Source organism: Coenobita brevimanus, chromosome 110 (assembly GCF_032717465.1).
Source record: "Coenobita brevimanus isolate Jiangsu-jjx chromosome 110, ASM3271746v2, whole genome shotgun sequence".
Taxonomy (NCBI): Eukaryota; Metazoa; Arthropoda; class Malacostraca; order Decapoda; family Coenobitidae; genus Coenobita; species Coenobita brevimanus.
In genome coordinates this window covers 38,745,140-38,765,186 of record NC_137063.1, presented here as the reverse complement: position 1 = coordinate 38,765,186, position 20,047 = coordinate 38,745,140, and the positions used below count along the sequence as shown (strand labels likewise).

Sequence of the window (20,047 nt, the reverse complement as noted above, 5' to 3'; positions counted from 1 at the left end):
CACACACACACACACACACACACACACACACACACACACACACACACACACACACACACACACACACACACACACACACACACACACACACACACACACTTTTACCCATTCCTCTTCCATTATCTCCCTTTCCTGCTTCCACTGTCCTTCACTAACTTGTTTCCTCTTCCCCTCCGTTATGCCCCTCTCAATCTCACCACTAACCCAGCCTCTCTCCCCCCGCAGAGGCCGGTAGTCGCCACTTTGACCAGTTCCTGCAACTACTGGGCCAGAGGGTCAGACTCAAGAACTGGGACAAGTTTAGAGGAGGACTGGACGTCAAGGGTGAGTACATTGAGGCTGAGCTATTGACGTTTTTCTTTTATTTATTGCTGACGTGTGTTTGTATCCTTCCTACCTGCAAATATTTAAGTTCAGGTTATTCACTGGGTTTCTAAAGGAATTGTCTAGCATCTCCAGTAGGAAAAAGTCTCCCCTAAACTGGATAAAATTGTCGGGGGATAGGAAGAAGAAAACGAAGTATCATCTGAGTGAAGTGATGAAAGGTGAGTAATTTGTGTAAGTATTCCATTTATTTATTTATATTTTTATTTACTTTGTTTTAATTACGTATATCGATGTTGCAGTTGTTGTGATTGGTCGTCACATGTTCCGTATTGCCATCTTCATCATACATTTCCTGTAAAAAAGAAATACCTAACTGATTAGATTGTTTGAAAGGGACAACAGTAAAATGAAGATGGAAGTGCGGGCCATTATAGTACGTCAATCATCAGTCGGAAATACTGATGAGCGAACGCAAAGAGGTATATTGGCGTTGGTGTTGTGAAGGAAAATTGTAACAAAGTATTTATGTGAGAGAGAGAGAGAGAGAGAGAGAGAGAGTTGATGGATACAGATAATGGGAGATTAGTAAATACGAATCAAGTAGAATTAGTTCAGGATAGGAAGAAGAGTGTAAATGCTACGATTAATATATAAAGTAAGGATAGTTGCCCTTCCCTTCCACTTACCATCCACTTTCCTTTCGTTTTCCACATATCTGCCAACTCTGACCCACTCCACTTTTTTATATCTTTCCTACCTGTCTGTCTTTTTTTTTTCACCTTTCCCTCTATTCCTCTCTTTCCCCCAAATCCCCTTCCCAATCTCTCTGTCTATATCCTCTCCATTTCTCTTCCCCCACCCTCATCTCCTCGCTGTTCTCATTTCCTCCTTCCGTCTTTTTATCTCAGCCTTCCCCTCCACCTCCCCTCATTGCTATTACCTGCCATGCTTGTAAAATAATGGGAAACGACCTCTCTTTATTTAACCCCCCTACCCATTCCTATTTGCTACACCTCTCCAAACCCCCCTCCTCAAAACTCTCCCCTCCTTCCCCCTCCTTCTGACCCCTCAACCCCAATGATTTCCCCTTCAACTTTCTCCCTCATTCTTGGCTTCCTTTCCCTCACTTTTATCATTACCATCACCCTTCCTTCCGCCCCTTCTGCCATTCATGTTTCCTCTTCCATTTACACTCATCTTCCTTTTTTCCAAATTCCCTCTCACTCCTCCCCTTCCTATTTCCCATCCTTCCTTTTTCCTCTTCTGCCTTTCATTTTTTCCCCTCCCTCTTATAAGCATCCTCCTTTTTTCAAATCCCTCTCTCACTCCTCCCCTCCCGCTTTCCCCTCTCCCTGTGATCCTCATACTCTTTTACTCTTCCTCCTTGCTCTTGCCTTCATGTCCCTCCCCCCTTCTTTTGCCCCCTACCCCTCTGCCTTCCTCCTCCTCAACCTCCCTCTCCCCTCTTTCTCCCTCTTCCCTCTCCCCTCATGTCTCCCCCCATCCTTTTACCTCCTACCCCTCTTCCTCTTTCCCCACCTCCCTCTCCCCTCTTTCTCGCTCTCTCCCCCCTCCTCTCCCCCTTAGGAAAATATCATGCCTCTGAGACTCGGAGCAAGGTTTAATCCCGCCCTCCTGTGTTTTCCTTCCTGGGTAGAGGGAAAAAAAAGTGGAAATAAAATATCCTGGGAGAAAAAGTAGGGGAAGGAAGGTGGACGTGTATTTAGTTTTCATTAAAGTTTTTGGATTTTTTTTTCTTGTGTATTCGAGGGAACAGATGTGTTGTTGCTTTTTATGTGTTTTCATCTTCGAGTTTAATTATTGCCTGCCCTCGTTTTTTCGGTTTTTATTCTGCTGCGTTTATTTTGTGTTTTGACCAGTGTGTGTTACATCGTTTTTGTTGATGGATTTCTTATTAGAGTGATGTTACGTACGACATAGACTATAGGCGCACTGTAATTTTGCCTTAGTATTTACCTGTTCTTTGATCCTTTGTTTGTGTGCCTGAGAGAGAGAGAGAGAGAGAGATTGGATATTTCTCTATGTATGTGATTGTATGGAAGGATATATACTATGTGCGTCGGTCTGTTTGTATAGCTAAGTTTCAGTGTGGATTTTCACGCACCTGATTCTGTATTATAACCACTCATTACCAATACATCTCTTCAGTCACTCAAATTTCCGAAACTGGATACAAAATACTGTCTTCCTCAGTGGTTCTTTCCTCCTGGCAGACCCATTCATCGCGGCCACACTGCAATCCGTCCAGTTAATGTGCCTCTGCCGTGTTGAATTATCCATTGATTACCACCTTTTTATGCCCGCGCTCTCTCCTACAAACGTTTCGCTCGCAAATCGTCTCGTGAGTTACTGAGATGGTCTGCAGTGCGTTTTTTCCCTCCTGTCCATTATGTCTGTGTTTTTTATACCTACCGGACCGGGCTGTTTGTCTTTATCTGCTTATCTAGCCATGGTGCTGTCTTCGTCTTTTTTTCTACGTCTGTGTATTAATGGTGATCAGTATCGTAATTTTACCCGTCTTTAGCCTATGTCTCTGGCTCTCTCTATTTAATTTATCTGTTCTCTTTTTCAACTGGTTTATCTCTGCTTCTCCTTATCTAACTATCTGTCTTTTTGCTTCTTGTCGTCTTTTCATCTCTTATTCCATTTTTACACAAGTAGACTTTTCTTTGTGCAGTTGATTGAATATTTAATGTATTTTGGATAAGTTAGTTGCACAGACAGGAGACAAGCTATGCAGGATGGTCTATATATGACGCTTCTCTTCCAGTCAGTCTAATGATTTTTCATGTGTTGCGGGGACTCCTTAGTCAGCTTTATCTGTCTACCCTGCATCGTTTATTTCCTACTCCCACCGCCACACACGCACGCCCACACCTCCAGACTGCCTTGTCCTCCCAGCGCCAAAGTTACCATCATGTGAGTTTCTAGTCGGGCGCTATTTAAGGACCACCTTGCATAGTGATGAAACATTATCCTGGAACACCTGTAGCTGCCAGTACCCCTGCAGCTCGATGGCGACTTGTCCTGCCTTATTCTTGCTATCACCAGTCGATTTTATTTAGCTGACGAAGGGCCTGTCATAGTGAATGGGTTTATGTAGGCTCTAACCCCTGAGATTAATCGTCTGGCAGAAGCAAAAATAGAATTGATATCATTGTAGTGAAGGGTTGATATTATGCTTTAGAGTTATTGATTATAGTGAATTTAGCTGAACAGAGATTCCAAACCCCATTTAGATATTTGATAGCCAGGTGTCAGTTTGGAAGGCTGATTTGACTAGTAACCAAGGAGACATTCGTGCCTCATAACGAAGGCTCATCGAGGTTTATACAAGAGCGTCATTCTTTATTATATGGGAGTGGTCCAGTTCCCTCAGATGAAAATAAGTCAAGAAAGAAAAAGTTATTACCAGCCGAGATATCGAAGCTGGTAGTGTTTTCAGTTTGTGTGTCTGTCTGCCCTTCTGTCTGTGTTTCTGTTAGCACGATAACTTCGCAACCCCTCAAGATATAATCACAAAATTTTACTGATGTGTAGTAGGGAAAAAAAATCGATCACGAGTTCAAAATTGGTGAAAGTAGGTCATGGTCTATGTGTCATTTACCACGATAACATCGCAACCGCTCAAGATATCATCACAAAATTTTACAGATGTGTAGTAGGGATGAAAATCTCCTTTGAGTATTGTTTTCAGTTTGTCTGTCTGTCTGTGTGTCTGGTACTTCAATAAATTCGCTGCCACTCAAGATATCATCACAAAATTTTACAGGTGTGTAGTAGGGATGAAAATCTACGAGTTCGAAATTGGAGAAAGTAGGTCAACATCAAGGTCATATTCCGAGCCGCGCTAGATTTGTACCGGCTCGCGGCTGGTGTGATCCACTCCTTGGGGGGGAGGGGGGGGGGCTGTAGTTGTTGATTGTATCTGAACCACATACATCTTTATATTTTGTATTTGGGCGTCGTTTGAAATTTTTGATACATATGAGGTGTATATAAATGTATGGTTTTGACAGTGTATGGAGCTATGTATATGTATGTGTGTTTAGTTGCATCTTGAATGTGTATGTGAACCACGTAATGTGTGCATGTATTTATAGTGTGAATGAATGAACCGATATGTTGTATGTCTGGTTATGCTTGTCGTTTTGTGTGTGTGTGTGTGTGTGTGTGTGTGTGTGTGTGTGTGTGTGTGTGTGGGTTGCCTGCGGTTACACATGCATATATATTAACGCATTCTATCCACGTAGATCAATGGACCCCGCCCCGCCCAATACCCTGTCACTAAACACATATAATTTGCAAGGGCGCCGTGTCTCTGCATATTTAAATACCAGTTTGCATCGCCTGTATTTGCAAGCTTGCCGTAAATATGCAATTGTTAGCCGTGACGCGCGACCAGCCACCGTGTGTAGCAATCCTATTACCGTCCGCTCTGTTGGGCTACCGGGGAAAAAAAAAAAAAAAAAAAAAAGCGGGAAAAAGGAAAATGTAAAAAAAAAAAGTGAACATTGAAAACTACAGCCTAATAGGTTTACCCGAGCCGTGTGGTAAACAAGAGCGGCTGTCCGGTGCTTTTCTTTTACTCTAATGTTTGCTCTCTCTCTCTCTCTCTCTCTCTCTCTCTCTCTCTCTCTCTCTCTCTCTCTCTCATTATAAATGTATATAGATAGATAGATAGGTGGATAGATATAAGGTACAAGCACATTATAGTACATAAAACTTAAGGTTCCACAATAATGTTTCAGAATAATAGTTCACCAACTCTTACTAAGATTTGCATTCTGTACACTGATTTTGCCTGCAGTGTCCTCATTGCCCTTATTTTGCTTCACTTTCACTCATTTTGCTTTATATACACTTGCTGTTTGTCATATTGTTTCATCTACACTCTTTACACTTGGTGCCTTCATTATTGCTTCCAGAACACACGATTTTCCTTTCTCTACACTACACTGATTTTTTTCCTTTATACTGTAGTTATGGCTTTTCTTGCTGCTGCCTCCACACACATTTTCCTTGCTTGTTGTGTAATCATTTTTTTTTCTTTACATTTGCTGCCTGTATCGTTTTTCTTTCACCTTGCTTTTGCTTCCCTGTACCGCTTTTCTTCTCATTACAACCACTGTGTGCAACTCTTCTTCCTCTACACCAGTGTCGCTATCTGTGCACTTGATGCAACTAGTACTGAGTCATTTACGTTGGTTTTGGTTTCTCTGTACACAATCTTTATCACACAGTAAGCTTTGCGAATGTACATCCATGAAAAGGTTTAAAGTACTTCTCTTCTCTGCCCTGTAGCACTTCCTTTCTTCCTTCCCTCTGGATCATACTCTACGTCACACTGTTTTCCTTTTCTTATTATTATTACTTTTTTTTTGGCATGCCAGTCAGATTGAGCACGTAGTCAGCAGTGCATTTATATTAAAAATTCCACAGCAGTACGCCGTCTGAAAACTTCTCATCTGTAATTTTAAAAGTTCCCTAAAAATGGCACAATGAGAGTAACACTTTAAAATACAGAAATGGGTAATATTCAGCAAAGGGGTTTTACTTTGCTGACGTGTTTTTTAGTTAGGGTCTTCACAGGCATTGGGTGTTTTGTTACTGTGAGGTGCTAATGTCGTTTGGTGTCTGGGTAATAATTTGTTTGTGTGTGTGTGTGTGTGTGTGTGTGTGTGTGTGTGTGTGTGTGTGTGTGTGTGTGTGTGTGAGAGAGAGAGAGAGAGAGAGAGAGAGAGAGAGAGAGAGAGTAAACACTGGCACACGCAAACACACCAAAAAGCTCATTATTTTGACCTTCCTAGCACATTTTGTATTGGATGTAACACAAAACTTGAGAAAGTGCAGGAATTTATTTAAAAAAAAAAAAAAAGAGAGAGAGAAAGCACAGACTACCAGACGATTTAATGACCAATGTATTATCAGTTACAAAGGAAAAAAATATTAGTACCATCCTCTCCTCCTGCCCTTAAAAAAAAAAAAAAAAAAAAGACCATCCATTTAGGGAGGTGGGAGAACATCTGGGTCTTGTCAAAATTATGGAGATGGATGGGGTGGTTGGGGGTCTTGGGGGGTCGGGGGATGAGCAGAGAGAGAGAGAGATGGTGAGGAATAGGGGGAGAAGCTGTGAGCAGAATGTGAGAAGTTGCAGGGGAGGATGAAAGGAAAGGCAGTGAAATACCAAAGGCAGATGGAGAGAGAGGGGGAGGGGGAGGATGGAGAGAAACTAAGAAGGAGAAGGTACTTACATTGAAAGGAAAGAAAAGATAAAAGGCGGAGGTGAGTTGAATGTTAATAAGGGGGTGAGGATTGGACTTGGAGAAATGAACAAAAGCGGAAAGGAAAGGGGCGTAGTGGTAGCGAGAAAGAGAAGTAGAAATAATGACAAATAGAGGAGTAGGTAAAGAAGAAATGGGGAGTTTAACGAAAGGGGTAAAAGGGAAAAATCAGGCCAGTGGAATGCCATTAAGAGGGAGAGTCAGGTGTAGAGAAAAATAACAAAGAGGAGGAAAGAAGGGGGTGGAGTGATAGGGAGAGTACTTATACCTGACTGATAGGGAGAGGATGTATACTTTAAGGAAATAGGATATGCAGTAAGGAAGATGAGGATGGGATTGGAGATAGACGGATAAAGAAATGAGCTTAATAAAAGAAAAATGAATGTAATTTAATGAAAGGTTGATGGCAAAAAGAACAGTGGACAGGAATAGGGTAGTCAGTGAATAATACGGTGTAATAAATAAAAACAAGAGAACAGTGTACGGGAATAGGATAAAATAAAATATATAAAATGATGATGATGATTGGAAATAGTGGATAGATAACAGTATTATTGTGATGGGTAAGTGGAAAAAAGGTAATTAACGAAAACGATAAAACTGAAATGTAATAAGGATGAAGACTCAGACGATTCGATAACAGAGAAACCAAAATGAATACGAGAATAACGAGAAGCGGAGAAGAAAGAGAAGACAGTAACTCAGAAGAAAGAAGGGCGAATTAAAGAAGACCAACACAAGGAGGTGAAAATTGAGTTAGGGGAAGAGTGAGGGTAATAAGATGATGGAAGGAGAAGGTGGGAAGGAACCGAGAATAAGAAGAAAAAAATATATCAAAGGAGGAAGAAGAACAAAGCATCGCTAATTATGAAGTGAAGGAGATAAAGATGCAGTAAAAACATCAATTTAGAAAGGGAGGAGCGCGGGAGATGGAGGAGTAGTGAGGTGAGAAATTGGAATATGGGAGGTGAGGAGGAGACGAGAGGGAAAGAAGGTGAAGCGAGAGAAAAATACGAGGGAGGAAAGTGTAGCAGGATAGTTGGTGGTCGAAAGAAAACGAAGAGCGGTAAGCGATGTAAGAGGATATTAGAATGAAAAATGATACACAAATATTGGATATGATGGAGAAAAGAGAAGAGGGAGGAGGTAGCGAAAAGGCTGGTGTATATATAAAGTTGTTGCTGCTGTTGTTGATTCTGTAAGGCCGTCCTTGTGGTAGACAGCGCATCACCAGGCTTGAACCCAGGGACCTTCCCACGGTGAGGTGCAGGAAAATATGAGGTAGTTTGGCTTCTGGGTGGACGCCGCAGCTTTCCACCGTGAATGCACAGCATCAGCACTTGTAGTCTCCTCGTCAGCGCCAGAGAGAGAGACGTAATGAAAGAAAACGACGATATGTGAAGATATTTGAATTATAAATGATACACAGGTTAAATGAAAAATTATGATGATGAGAAAAAAGATTACGAGAAAAAAATGTACAAAGCAGAGAAAGAGAGAGTTGTAAATGGAAAATGGTAGATATGGATGAGGAATATGTCAGTAAAGAGGACAGCACAACCGAAAGTATAAAAGGAATAGGAAAAAGGAGAGGGAAGAATTGGGGGGCAGGTAATGGAGAGTGACAGGTGAAAGCAGGAGACAGAAAGGAGAAACAGAAAAAAAGAGACAAAGAAAAAACTACTAGCCCATCCCTTTGAGGTGACAGAAGAAGAAGGAAAAAGGATGAAAAAGGAAGATGAAAGCGGGAGAGGGAAATAATAAGAGAGAAAAAAAAAATGCTGGAAACACAAGAAGGAAGTGAAGCAGTGTATCAGCAAAAGGAGAATAAAAGAGTCAAGAGAGAAGAGAAGGAGGAGGAAAAGATTAAATAAATAGGGGGGAAAAGATGAAAAAAAAGAAAATATAACGGGAGAAGGGAAAAATATTGATAAAGAGGAAAGATGCTGGGAATATGGGAGAGTGAAACAGTATATTTGAAAGAAAATTATGGAGTAAGAAAATAAAAAGAAAATGAGAGTGAAAAGTTGAGAAAGATGTCAAAAACTGGCAAGGCGTGAGGATGAAGAGTATGCAAGAAAAATGATGACATCCTGAAAAAGAATGGAGGAAGAAGAGCGTCGTAAAGGAAGATGAATAGCGGAGTACATGTTAAAAAGGAAAGGCAAGACGGGGCAAGAAATCTGAGAAGGAAGCAAAAAGATGAAACGGGAGGAGGACGAAGGTAAAATCTAAGAATATTTGAAGGAAGGAAGGAACTGAAGAGACGAAATATGTGCATTAGAAGAGGATGGTGTGGGTTGAGAGAGAGAGTTAAGAGAATAGAATATTGCACCCATAGAAATTAGAAAAAAGTATAGTATGAGGAGAATAAGAGGGAAGGATGAAAATGTGAGAGAGAAGATTAGCTAACGAAGCGAAGAGGAGATAGATGAAGGCTAAGGAACTGAAGGGGAAAAAGGATGAAAACTCGCTGAGGAAGGAATGGGAGAGGGGATATGTGCAAAAGAAGCAAAATAAAGTGAAGGTCTTTAAAAGCTTTTTGAAGGCGTTTTCGTTGATGACACTCCTTATGTAACAACCCTGGCCTTGTTAGAGAGAGAGAGAGAGAGAGAGATGGGCCTCTCTCATTCACACATCATCCAAGAGTTCTCAGTCATGGCTCCAACTCAAACCCAACAAACGAGGAAAACAAGAATGAGAAACAAAATGAAGATAGCATGGAAGGTAGTAAAGAGTCAGAAGAAGAAAAAGGACGCAAGCAACAAGGGGAAAATAAAACCACAGGAGGAAAAATAAAACCTGGGAAGATGAGGACGATGAAGGCATGACGGTAAAAAAAAGAAAAAGAAAGAAGATGAAAGGAGATTAATAAGAAGAGGTGGAAGAGAGGAGGAGGAGAAAGATGATTAGGACAAAGGGGACAGTATAGAAAAGAATATAAATAGATAATGAAGTAAAAAATAATGAAGATTGAGATGAACGAGAAGAAGATGAGGCTGATGGATATGGTGGTACAGAAAAGGTTGAAGAAAACAGAAGAAAAAAGATGATGGAGAAGATAACAGTGACAAGAATGACGAAAAAAAAAAGGAGCAAGCCCAGACGACAGAAGAAAAAGAAAATATATAGAAGATGGAGAAGAGGAGGTGACCATATTGAGGACGGCAAGGACACCATTTAACTAAGAAAGTAGGAAACTAAAGATGAAAACATAAGATGATAAATGGAGAAGAGAAGAAAGAAAAATGCGTAGATGATAAAGAAAACTGATGAGGAAAGGGGAAGTGATATAAAGAAATGATGGAGAGGAGAGACGATAACACATACACATAGAAAAGATGTATAGGAGGAGAAGGAGGGAAAAACATCATTAAGAAAGCTAAAGAAAAGGAAGAGTGTGAGAAATAATGAAAAGAAAAAGTGGAGAAGGAGGGGTAAAGAGGAAACATAAAAAAGAAGAGATGAAGACTAAGAAGGAAAGAAGTGAGATGATGATGATAATAGCGAAGGAGCGGGAGAAGAATTGAGGAAAACAGATAATACAGAAAAGCAGAAGACGAAGAGGAGTGGAAAGGATGATAAATGTGAAGAAGAGGACGAAGAGATGGAAAAGAGGAACGAAATGAAAATATATCACTAAGAACAAACTGAAGAATGAGAATGGAAAGAGAAGGAGAGGAAGAAGGAAAGCAGAGTTAATGAAGAAAGGCTGAAAACGAAGAGAAGAAGAGTAGAGGATGATAAAGGTGAAGAAGGGAACGAAGAGAAGGTGGAGGAAAGAAGAAAATACAGATAATTAAAAAGATCTGAAGAAGACGGAAGAGAAGGAGAAGAAGAGGGAGAGGGGGAGATGATAAAGAAGAAATAGGGGACGAGGGGTAAGAGATGGGGAAGAGGAAAGAGGAGAACACACACAGAAAAATAGAAGACGAAGAGGAGAGGAGTGGACGATAAAGATGAAGAAGGCTTTGAGTGAGAAAAGGAACGAGACATGAGAGAGAGAGAGAGAGAGAGTGAGAGTGGCGAAAGAAGGTAAAGCCAGATAAGAAAGAAAAGGCGAAGACGACGAGAAGAAGGAGAGAGAGGGTGCTGGTGTTTAGGTATCATAAGACAGGTCTGGGTGGCGGGTGTGTGTGGCAGTAAGCACACCCCCACATCGCTGTTTTATACACCCAGGACCCTTAATGACCCATGATGACCCCACACTTCGCACCGGGTCAAGAGCAGGACCTGGCCACGAGGGGGAGGGGAGGGAAGGAGATGACTGGGGGAGGCAGGAGTGAGAGAGAGAGAGCAAGTGGATATAGAGGCAACGGACAAGCGAGAGAGGAAGATTAGGGGAAGGAGAAAGAGTTATGGAGGAAAAGGACAATATAGGAGAGGGAGGGAGGTGGATGGAAGAGAGAGAGAGAGGGCAAAGAGGTGAGGGTAGGGGAGAGGTGGATGGAAGGAATAAAATGTAGGAGAGGGAGACAGGGGAGTGGAGTAGAGAAAGGGAGTGAGGGATAAAGGAAAGGAGGTGGGGAGAAGGAAAGGGAGGGAAGGGGAAGGAGGAGAGGGAGATACGGGAAAGGAGGGGCAGGTAAAGGAGGAACGGAGGAGAAGGATATGGGGAGAAGGTAAGAGACGGAGGGTGGTAGGAGGAAGGAGAAGAGCGGGAGGCCGAGGGAATATGGAGAGAAGAAACAGAAAGATGAAGATAGGAGGAAAGGGAAGATAGGAGCTAAGATGTAGAGGAGAACAGATGTAGGGAAAAAGAAAGGAAGCTGAAACTTGGCAGAGGGGAGGTGGAGAAGAGAGGAATGGAGATAAAAAAAGAAAATGGGTAGGAACGAAAAGACGTGAGTGGGAGGAGAAGAGAAGGAGAGCTGAAGGAAGGTAGACGTTGGAGGAAAAGTTGAGGGAACGGAAGAGGTAGAGAAAGATAGACCACGAGTTGAGATGAGAAGCAAGACTGGAGGAAGATGAGGGAGGAGGAGGAGAAGAGGAAGGAATGGAGGAGAGAAGCGGGAAGGAGGGATGGGCGGAGGCAAGGAAGGGTGTTTGGGAGTATAAGGGATTAGGTGTGGTGAGGTAAAAGTGTGAAGATTTGGAGGGGTGAAAAACAGGGAGGATAAAGGATGAGAGAGAGAGAGAGAGAGAGAGAGAGAGAGAGAGAGAGAGAGAGGGGGGGGGGGTTAAGGAGATGAGAGTGAAGAGAGTGCGAGTAAATGGTGGGGAAAAGAGAGCATAATGGTGGAAGAAGAAGTGCTGGGAGAGATTGCAGAGTAGAATAGGAGAAAGAGAGAGAGAGAGAGAGAAGTGTGGAAGAAGAGAATGACAACAAACTGGAAGGGACTGAAGAAGACTGACAGAGAATCGTGAATAAGAAACATCAGTTAAAAAAAAAACAAAAAATCGTCATACACCATTAAATTTACCTCAGAGTACCCCCCATCACCACCAAAAAAAGAAAAAAAAAAGACAAAAGAATAAATTTATCCCTTGGCAATAAAAAAAATATTGAAAAGGGCAGAAATATGTCAAAAACGTGCCGTAACGCTGGAGGACATTTGCATAGCAGCACGTCCATCCCTCCTGCATGCAAATATCTAACCTCTCTTTAATGACATGCAAATGATATGCAAATGCGGCGTTCGTAGATGAAAGGGCGGGCTGCGTGAACAATGTCTGCAGTCTTTTGTTTTCCAGAGACCCCCAGACGGTAGCTGTTTTGGATTTTTATTTTTCACGTTAAAATTTGTTGTTCTGTCAGTTTGGGGAGCTTTGATAGGAAGTACAAAGAATTGATATCTATCCTTCTATCGTTTTCTGTTTATCTATCTATTTATCTATCTATCTATCTATCTATATATCTATCTACTGTATAGTCAGATTCATTAATTCCGATTTGGGTGGCCACAGACGAATCGCCTTCATGTCATTTTGTCCTCCTCCATCAGACTGCTTTCTCCTGTGCACACTCCCCTCGCTCATATACTGTACCTCTCCACTCCATCCTTCATATCATCCTCGGTCTCCCCCTCCCACTCTTCCCCTCCTCTCTTCCCGATCCCTCCTTATCATCCTCGGTCTCACCTCCCCCACTCTTCCCCTTCTTTCCACCCCATCCCTCCATATCATCCTCGGTCTCACCTCTCCCACTCTCTCCCTTCTTTCCACCCCATCCCTCCATATCATCCTCGGTCTCACCTCCCCCACTCTTCCTCTCCTCTCCACCCCATCCCTGCACATCATTCTCGATCTTCCCCTCCCACTCTCCCCCTGCACTTCTCTCATATCCACTTCTAGTCAGTCTCTTATTCTCCATTCAATCCACATGGCCAAATTACAGGTAGCATTAAAACTCGTGGTGTGAAAAGTAATTATTAAAGTGAAAAATTTTATATCCGCGATACTTTTTTTTTCAAGATTTGTACTGTGGAAACTAACAAGATCCAGTTTAAGTGTCTGCCATAATTTCCATCGTCAGCCTACGTAGTCATTAAGTTTAGAAATCTGTGATGTTGATGCCACAGTTAAAAGCGGCAGACAGCACCAAATCTAATCTTTTATGGAGCACTTCCTTTACGTGTGCACATTACAAGGCTAGTGCAGCTTACGCCAGGTCTTTGAGGGGAGAGTTATGCAGTTCATTAGTATAAAATCATCTGGTTTATGGACAAGTAGCAGTGGTAGTAATTGTCGCAGCCCCAGGCTCATCTGAAGTGTGATCCCAGTAGACTGCAAACCAAAAATGCCCTCCATCCGCGGTCCACCAGCCTCCTCTTACGGGATTGGGAGGGGAATGAGGGACGTTTATATAACTGGGTAGCTGCACCACCCAGCCACATTGATGACATTTCCAGCAGAACAGATAGAGAGACAAGTATATAAAGATAAATGGTTGTTAGACATAAAATATAACGATAGATATATAGATAGGTAGATGGGTAGATACAGAGATAAATAGATGAAGAGACCTACTGATCAGTAATTAAACATAAATAAGAAGATTGATAGACAAAGAACACTACGATATATACTTAGGATAGATAGATAGATAATTAGGCAGACAGATAAATAACCTGGCACATTCATACATATACATACATTCTTATACACATATTACACACGTACATACATAGACAAATAACTGCTGCAGAATCGACTGAGAACGTATGATCTGAATATATACCCTGGCTCCGGGTCTGTATTCTGTGACTGGGCGAAAATATTATGTGGTAGGCAGCATATTGGCAAAGTTTGGGCATGGGAGAGTTAGGGAAAGCAGGAAAAGAAGAAATGTTGCAGGTAGGTGGAGAGGGGGAGTGGCAGAATGAGGAAGAGAGGGGAAGTGGAGGATGTGAAAAGGAGGTGGAGTGGGGAGGATGGAAAGGTAAGATTAGAGAGAGAGAGAGAGAGATGGGGGAAGTGTGTATGAAAAGTGATAGGAATGGAGCAGAATAATATGGATATGGATGTGAAGGATGAAAAGGAAGAAAGGAAGGGAGGTGGAGAAGGATGAAAAGGGAAGATTGGAGGAGAATGATAGTAAGATGAGAGGGAAGGGGGGAGGGAGTTGGACGAATAGGGAAAAGAAGAGACAAGAATGAGGAGGGAAGAAACAAGTGAAGGAAAAGGAAGGAAGTGTGGAAAGGGGAAAATGAAACGGTACAATTGGAGGCGATGGGGTTGGACAGTGAGGAGAGAAGAGTTATTGAGTAAAAAGGAAAGGAACAATGGGGAAAGGAGAGATGGAGGATAAATAACGATGAAAACAGAGACAGAACTAGAATTCATAGAAAGCCGTTGTTGATAATGAAGAGGAGAGGAGAGGAGGAGGAGTCAAGATGAGGAGGATTGAGGTGGGGGGTGGGGGAGAGGAGGAAAAAGAACATAAAAAGAACGGGAGCGTGAACGTGTGGCCAAGTAGGAGCAGAATGAGCCAAGTAGTGAGAGTATAATTACCGGAAGAAGAGGCACTAAAAGAGGAGCAAGAAAAAAGAGCATAAAGAGAAGAGTACAGCATGAGGGGAATGATAAGTAGAGGCAGACGAAGAATGAGCGGTAAAAGAAAGGGGTGGAGAGGGGTAATAGTGTGTGAGTGTATGAGTGGGTTAAGTTATGAGGAAATGACGAGGAGAGAGAGAGAGAGAGAGAGAGAGTACATTTAAGGTGTGAGTGGGTTAAGAATAAAGTAATGAGGGTGGGAATGAGAACCCCTTTGTGTTAAACTGATGAGGGGCGTCTGCTCTAAATGCCTGGGGAAAGGGTGCAGGTATAATAACCCTCCCTCTTTCCTCGTCTCCTTTCCTCATTTTGTTTTTTGTTCTTTTTTCTCTTTCTTACCCCACACCTTTTCCTTACATAATGGGCGTAATTTTTTGCACACCCTTTTCCTCTCCATTTCCTCTCATTTTCTTCATCTTACTCGCCTTTCCCACTTTTTTTTTTTTATGTGCACTGCTTTGGGTATAAGCTTAACCGTCTGTTTCCTGAGGCCCAGCAATCCTGCATACTGTACACCTCCACATGTCACATTTTCGGCGCAAGCACCCACCGTCCGTACAGTATTTAATTCATTTTAGGGCAGTCACATACGGGACTGGTGTCTTGGTATTGGCGGGGTTGTTTTTACTTGTCGGCGGATCTTGAGTAGATAATTACAGTCTACTTTAACGAAAATCATATACTTTAAACTGTGCCCTGCCCCAGCTGGGATTCGAACCCGCGTCCATTGGAACAGTAGACCGCCTCTTCACCACTTGGACCTCAGCCTTCTCTCTTGTTCCTTCTTGTCCATCCCTTCCATTCATTTCATTTTCACACTTTACTTTCGCGTTCCACCCACAACATTAGTTCCTTCACATTTCTCTCCCCTTCTCCTTCTCGCTCTCCCTTCTTGCCTCCCTTCTCTCCCACTCGCTTCTTTCCCTTATCTCACCTTCATCTCTCCCCCCCTTCTCTTTTTTGTCTCCCTCCCTTTCCCTTGGCCTCTCTCCCCCTCCCTTCCCCGTCTCTCTACATTTCCTCCCTTCATTTTGTCTCCTTCCCACCCTTTTCGCCTTCACTCACTTTCCTCTCTCACTTCATCACCCTCTTTTTTCATCTTTCTACCTTCTGTCTCCCTTCTCTCTCTCTGATTTCATTCTCTCCGCACCTCCCCCCATTCTCTCTCTCTCTCTCTCTTTCTCTCTCTCTCTCTCTCTCTCTCTCTCTCTCTCTCTCTCTCTCTCTCTCCTTCCTCACGCCAGCACAAAGGCATAGTTAAAGTTACCGTCACGAGCAATTGTTACCTGGTGGCCGGAAGCTGCAGAAACCCCGATGCGAAAAAAAGTAAAAAAAAATAAAATAACAATAAAATAAAATCCTTCCTGTGCCAGATTTTGCATTTATTCATTATCGGACTTAATACAGGTGGCACAGGTGTATCAATAAAGGAACGAATTAATTGGTTTATCAGTGTTTTTTTATTTACTTGCAGCCAGGAGTATTTAGTTGTTTTTTTTCATTTTTCCAATATCATTATTAATACTCCATCAGTGCGGTTATGTAGAGAAAAATGAATTAATTGGTTTATGTCCGCGTCGCATTTCTCTCTTGTTATCTCAGTCTTTCAGGAAATTGTCATCTTTATTTAAATTTATCAGCTTGAGAACATGTTATATTTTAGTACTGCTACTTGGCTTTTTTTGGGGGGGCGGGGGCTTTAGAAAGACGTAATAATGAATGTGTTAATGAAGGCTGTGTCAGATACCTTAAGTTCAAAATTTAGCCCATAAACTAGAACTAAATAAAAATGTCAGAAGGAAAGACTAGAAAATAATATGGCATCGTAGTAAAAGGGTTCAGTCAGTGTTTTCAAAGATTTCGGTATTATTCGTGGACTTGGCCTTAAATTTACCCTGAATAAATGCATCCTTTTAGCCATTTATATTAACAGTGCCTGTAATAGTAAAGGAAGACAAAGGAGTATGGGATTAAGAAATGTTGAGGTGAGTGTTAGAGAGAGAAATGTGTAGGAAGAAGGGAAATTGTGAGAGGTAGGGAAACAGGAAGCAAGGGAAAGGAAGCCATAAGGAACAAAGAAACTGTGAGACGGAGAGAAAGATGGTGAAGGAAGGTGTGGGTTTGAAAAGTCACAGAAATGCAGAGGATATGACAAAGTGTAACGGTTGTAAGGTGGAAGAGAGAGAGAGAGAGAGAGAGAGAGAGAGAGAGAGAGAGAGAGAGAAAGCACTAGGAAGGGGCATAACTAAAAGAAGGAAGAGTATTAGGAGGATGTGTGAGATGGAGTTTGAGGGAGAGAGAGAAAGAAGGGGGTAAAAGAGGGAGGGACAGGAGGGAGGGAGGAGCCACAGGAGGGCTTTTAAGGGAGAGAAGGGGGGGGTTTGTGGGAAATGAGGGAGTGAGAGAAGGGTGGCGTTTGAGGTGAGGGAAGGAGAGGAGGGTGGAGAGAATGAAGGAGTCTGAGGGAAAGCAGGAGAGGGTGTGAGTGCCGCTAAGAGTACTGGTGTTTACTGTGACATAAAACAGCAAGGCGCGTGTCACAGCACAAGTGGTGGCAAATGAATGGTGCTGCTCGGGAGGGGAAGGGAGGTATAAAGTATAGGAGGAGGAGGAGGAGAAGGTGAGGTCAGGAAGGGGTAGAGATGAGCGGAGGGAGGGGGGGTATAGGAGGAGGACGTGGGGTATGAAGGAGTAGAGATGAACAGGGGAGGGATATAGAAGGAGGAAATGGGGTTACGAGGCAGTAAAGATGGACTGATCTGTATGGTATTGTCCTTATGTTCGCAGGACGCTTTGTTATGTGTTGGGGTCTCTAGATTGCCACTGGGTTTGTGAGTAACGCCAGTCAACAAACCGAACTAACACCATACAACTTCCCACTATCAATTTACCACACCTACACCGTTGAGCTTAACTTTAATTAACCAAAACACCACCCTTCAGCTTTTAATTATCACTGTCTTCTCTTTTAATGCCGAAGTTGAACTGAAAGAGGATACTGAATGAGGAGGTGGATTGAGAAGGGAGTGGAGATGGACAGGAGGTGTAGTGAGAAAGGAGCAATAGTGGAAGAAAGAGAAATGTGTAAGAAAAGAGGGTAGGATGAGAAGATAAGATGGAGGGAAGGATGAGGGAGGAATAAAGGAAGAAGGCAACCGGAAAATGAGAGAAAAATAGTAGAAGACAGCATAGACGAAGAAAAATAAAGGACAGTGGAGAAGACAGCTGACAGAAGACAGGCGTAATTTATTGATACACAAAGGTTGGGGGAAATAAGAAATGGGGAGGAGGCCGCGAGAAAGAGGAAGGCAGATCAGAGTATGGATGATGTGAGAAGACGGGATGCTAGGAAATTATATGGAGGGAGATGAGAGGGAAGGAAAGAGGCAGAAAATAAGATAAACGACAAAAGATAATATTTGGAAGGAGAATACAGGGTAAGAAGAAAGCCGAAACAAGAAGATCGTGTAGTGTAAAGAATAGTGTAGGAAAACGACAGTAGTGAATGAAGAGTTTTGGAAATGAGGAGAGAGCAGAGAGTGAAAAGAATAAGAGTGTGAAGAGGATAAAGGAGGAAGAGTGTAGGAAAAAGTGAAAAAGATAAACGAGACTGTTAATGAATGACTCTAGGGATGTGAGGGGAGGCACGAGAAGGGGAGATACAGAATAAGGAAAGTGTTGGAGTAAGTAATTATTCAGATATTACTGAGAAATACGTAACAGGAAGAAAATAAGTGAATAAATAATAAGGGTATAGAGATTGCTTCCTGGTTTGTGGCTGGGAGAAAATGGAAAAGCTACCTTGGTACTCATAATTGCGAGTGTTGAAATTCTGTGATAATAATAAAGGAAAGTAAATCTCAGCCACGATTTTTGTAACACTTTTATTTTCAACATTGTTAAAATGTTACAAGTATGAGGTATGATAATAGTAGTAATAATAATAATAATAGTAACAATAATAGTGATAATTATAAAATTTTATTATTATTATTATTATTGTTATTTTTATTATTATATTTTTATTTTTATTATTATTATCATCATCATCATCATCATCATCATCATTATTGTTATTATTATTATTATTCTTTTTATTCTTTTTATTATTATTATTATTAATGACTGAAAAAACAGAGCTGCAAGAATATCTATTTTTATGAACATAGGCATAGAAAAGAATATCAGTCTCAAACGTTTAAAGTTGCAAAAAATATTAAGTATGTTGCAAGACTGAGATAATGTTGTCCCCTCGGAAAAGGCAAGACAAAAGATGCTCAAGTATGTAAAATAGGTAGTTCGTCAAGGCGGCAACGGGGGAGGGGTTTTGGAGTGAGTGTGTTTTGGAGTGTGTTGTGGAGTGAGTGTGTTTTGGAGTGTGTTGTGGAGTGAGTGTGTTTTGGAGTGTGTTTTTGGAGTGTGTTGTGGAGTGAGTGTGTTTTGGAGTGTGTTGTGGAGTGAGTGTGTTTTGAAGTGTGTTGTGGAGTGAGTGTGTTTTGGAGTGTGTTGTGGAGTGAGTGTGTTTTTGGAGTGAGTTGTGGAATGAGTGTGTTTTGGAGTGTGTTGTGGAGTGAGTGTGTTTTTGGAGTGTGTTGTGGAGTGAGTGTGTTTTGGAGTGTGTTGTGGGGTGAGTGTGTTTTTGGAGTGTGCTGTGGAGTGAGTGTGTTTTTGGAGTGTGTTGTGGAATGAGTGTGTTTTGGAGTGTGTTGTTGAGTGAGTGTGTTTTGAAGTGTGTTTGTTTTGGAGTCATCGTATAGAAGAGATTGATACCAACTATTTCCTTGACTGTGAAACTTTATCAGTGGTTCGGAATAAGAGTAGCAGAGGAATGCAGTTGTAAATGGTTGTTATTCAAAATTTTATCTCACTATTAAATAAGGATATCGTATGGGCAGAATCAAGAAATAGGATTTATAGTGTATATGAACAGGAGAACTATTAGTGGAGTGCCAAGTGAAATGAAAATACCAGGAAAGTGTCCATTATGTGCGCGTGACGAGTGAGCGAGCGTTTGTTCATACGCCTATCATCATAATTTCATCTTGGTCGGGTCGTATCGGGTCGCACATTTCTCAGCTGAACGTGGAAATCGCTACCCTACGCTTGCTTGCTTCTCCTGCTCGCACGTAACTATTATAAAATGAAAATAGTCTGGTAATGAAAATAATGGTAAAGGAAAATAAACGTCATCATCAGTACCATTATCATCTGCGATGCTGATATGATTCTAACCCCGTCAGTCCATAGTTCCTTCATATTGTAAATTCACTGCCAACCGAACACTTCGCTGGTAATGGACCCCTTGCCCAATACCCCCTTTACTTAAGCCATTTTTCATCCTCTTTTATTTTTGGCTTTGGCATTATCCTCGGCAGCCCTTCCGCAACCCGTGAATTATTTAGCAGATGACCGAGGCAACG

At 41.9% G+C, this 20,047-nt stretch overlaps 1 protein-coding gene across 1 annotated transcript in view; it reads left to right on the top strand.

The window, feature by feature from the left end:
* Positions 1-20,047, top strand: part of LOC145417325 (GTPase-activating Rap/Ran-GAP domain-like protein 3) — a 750,816-nt gene that overhangs the window by 511,077 nt on the left and 219,692 nt on the right. Inside the window, exon 9 of the mRNA XM_080286003.1 lies at positions 226-324. Coding sequence (XP_080142129.1) covers positions 226-324 — 99 coding nt within the window. The remainder of the gene's footprint in view (positions 1-225; positions 325-20,047) is intronic.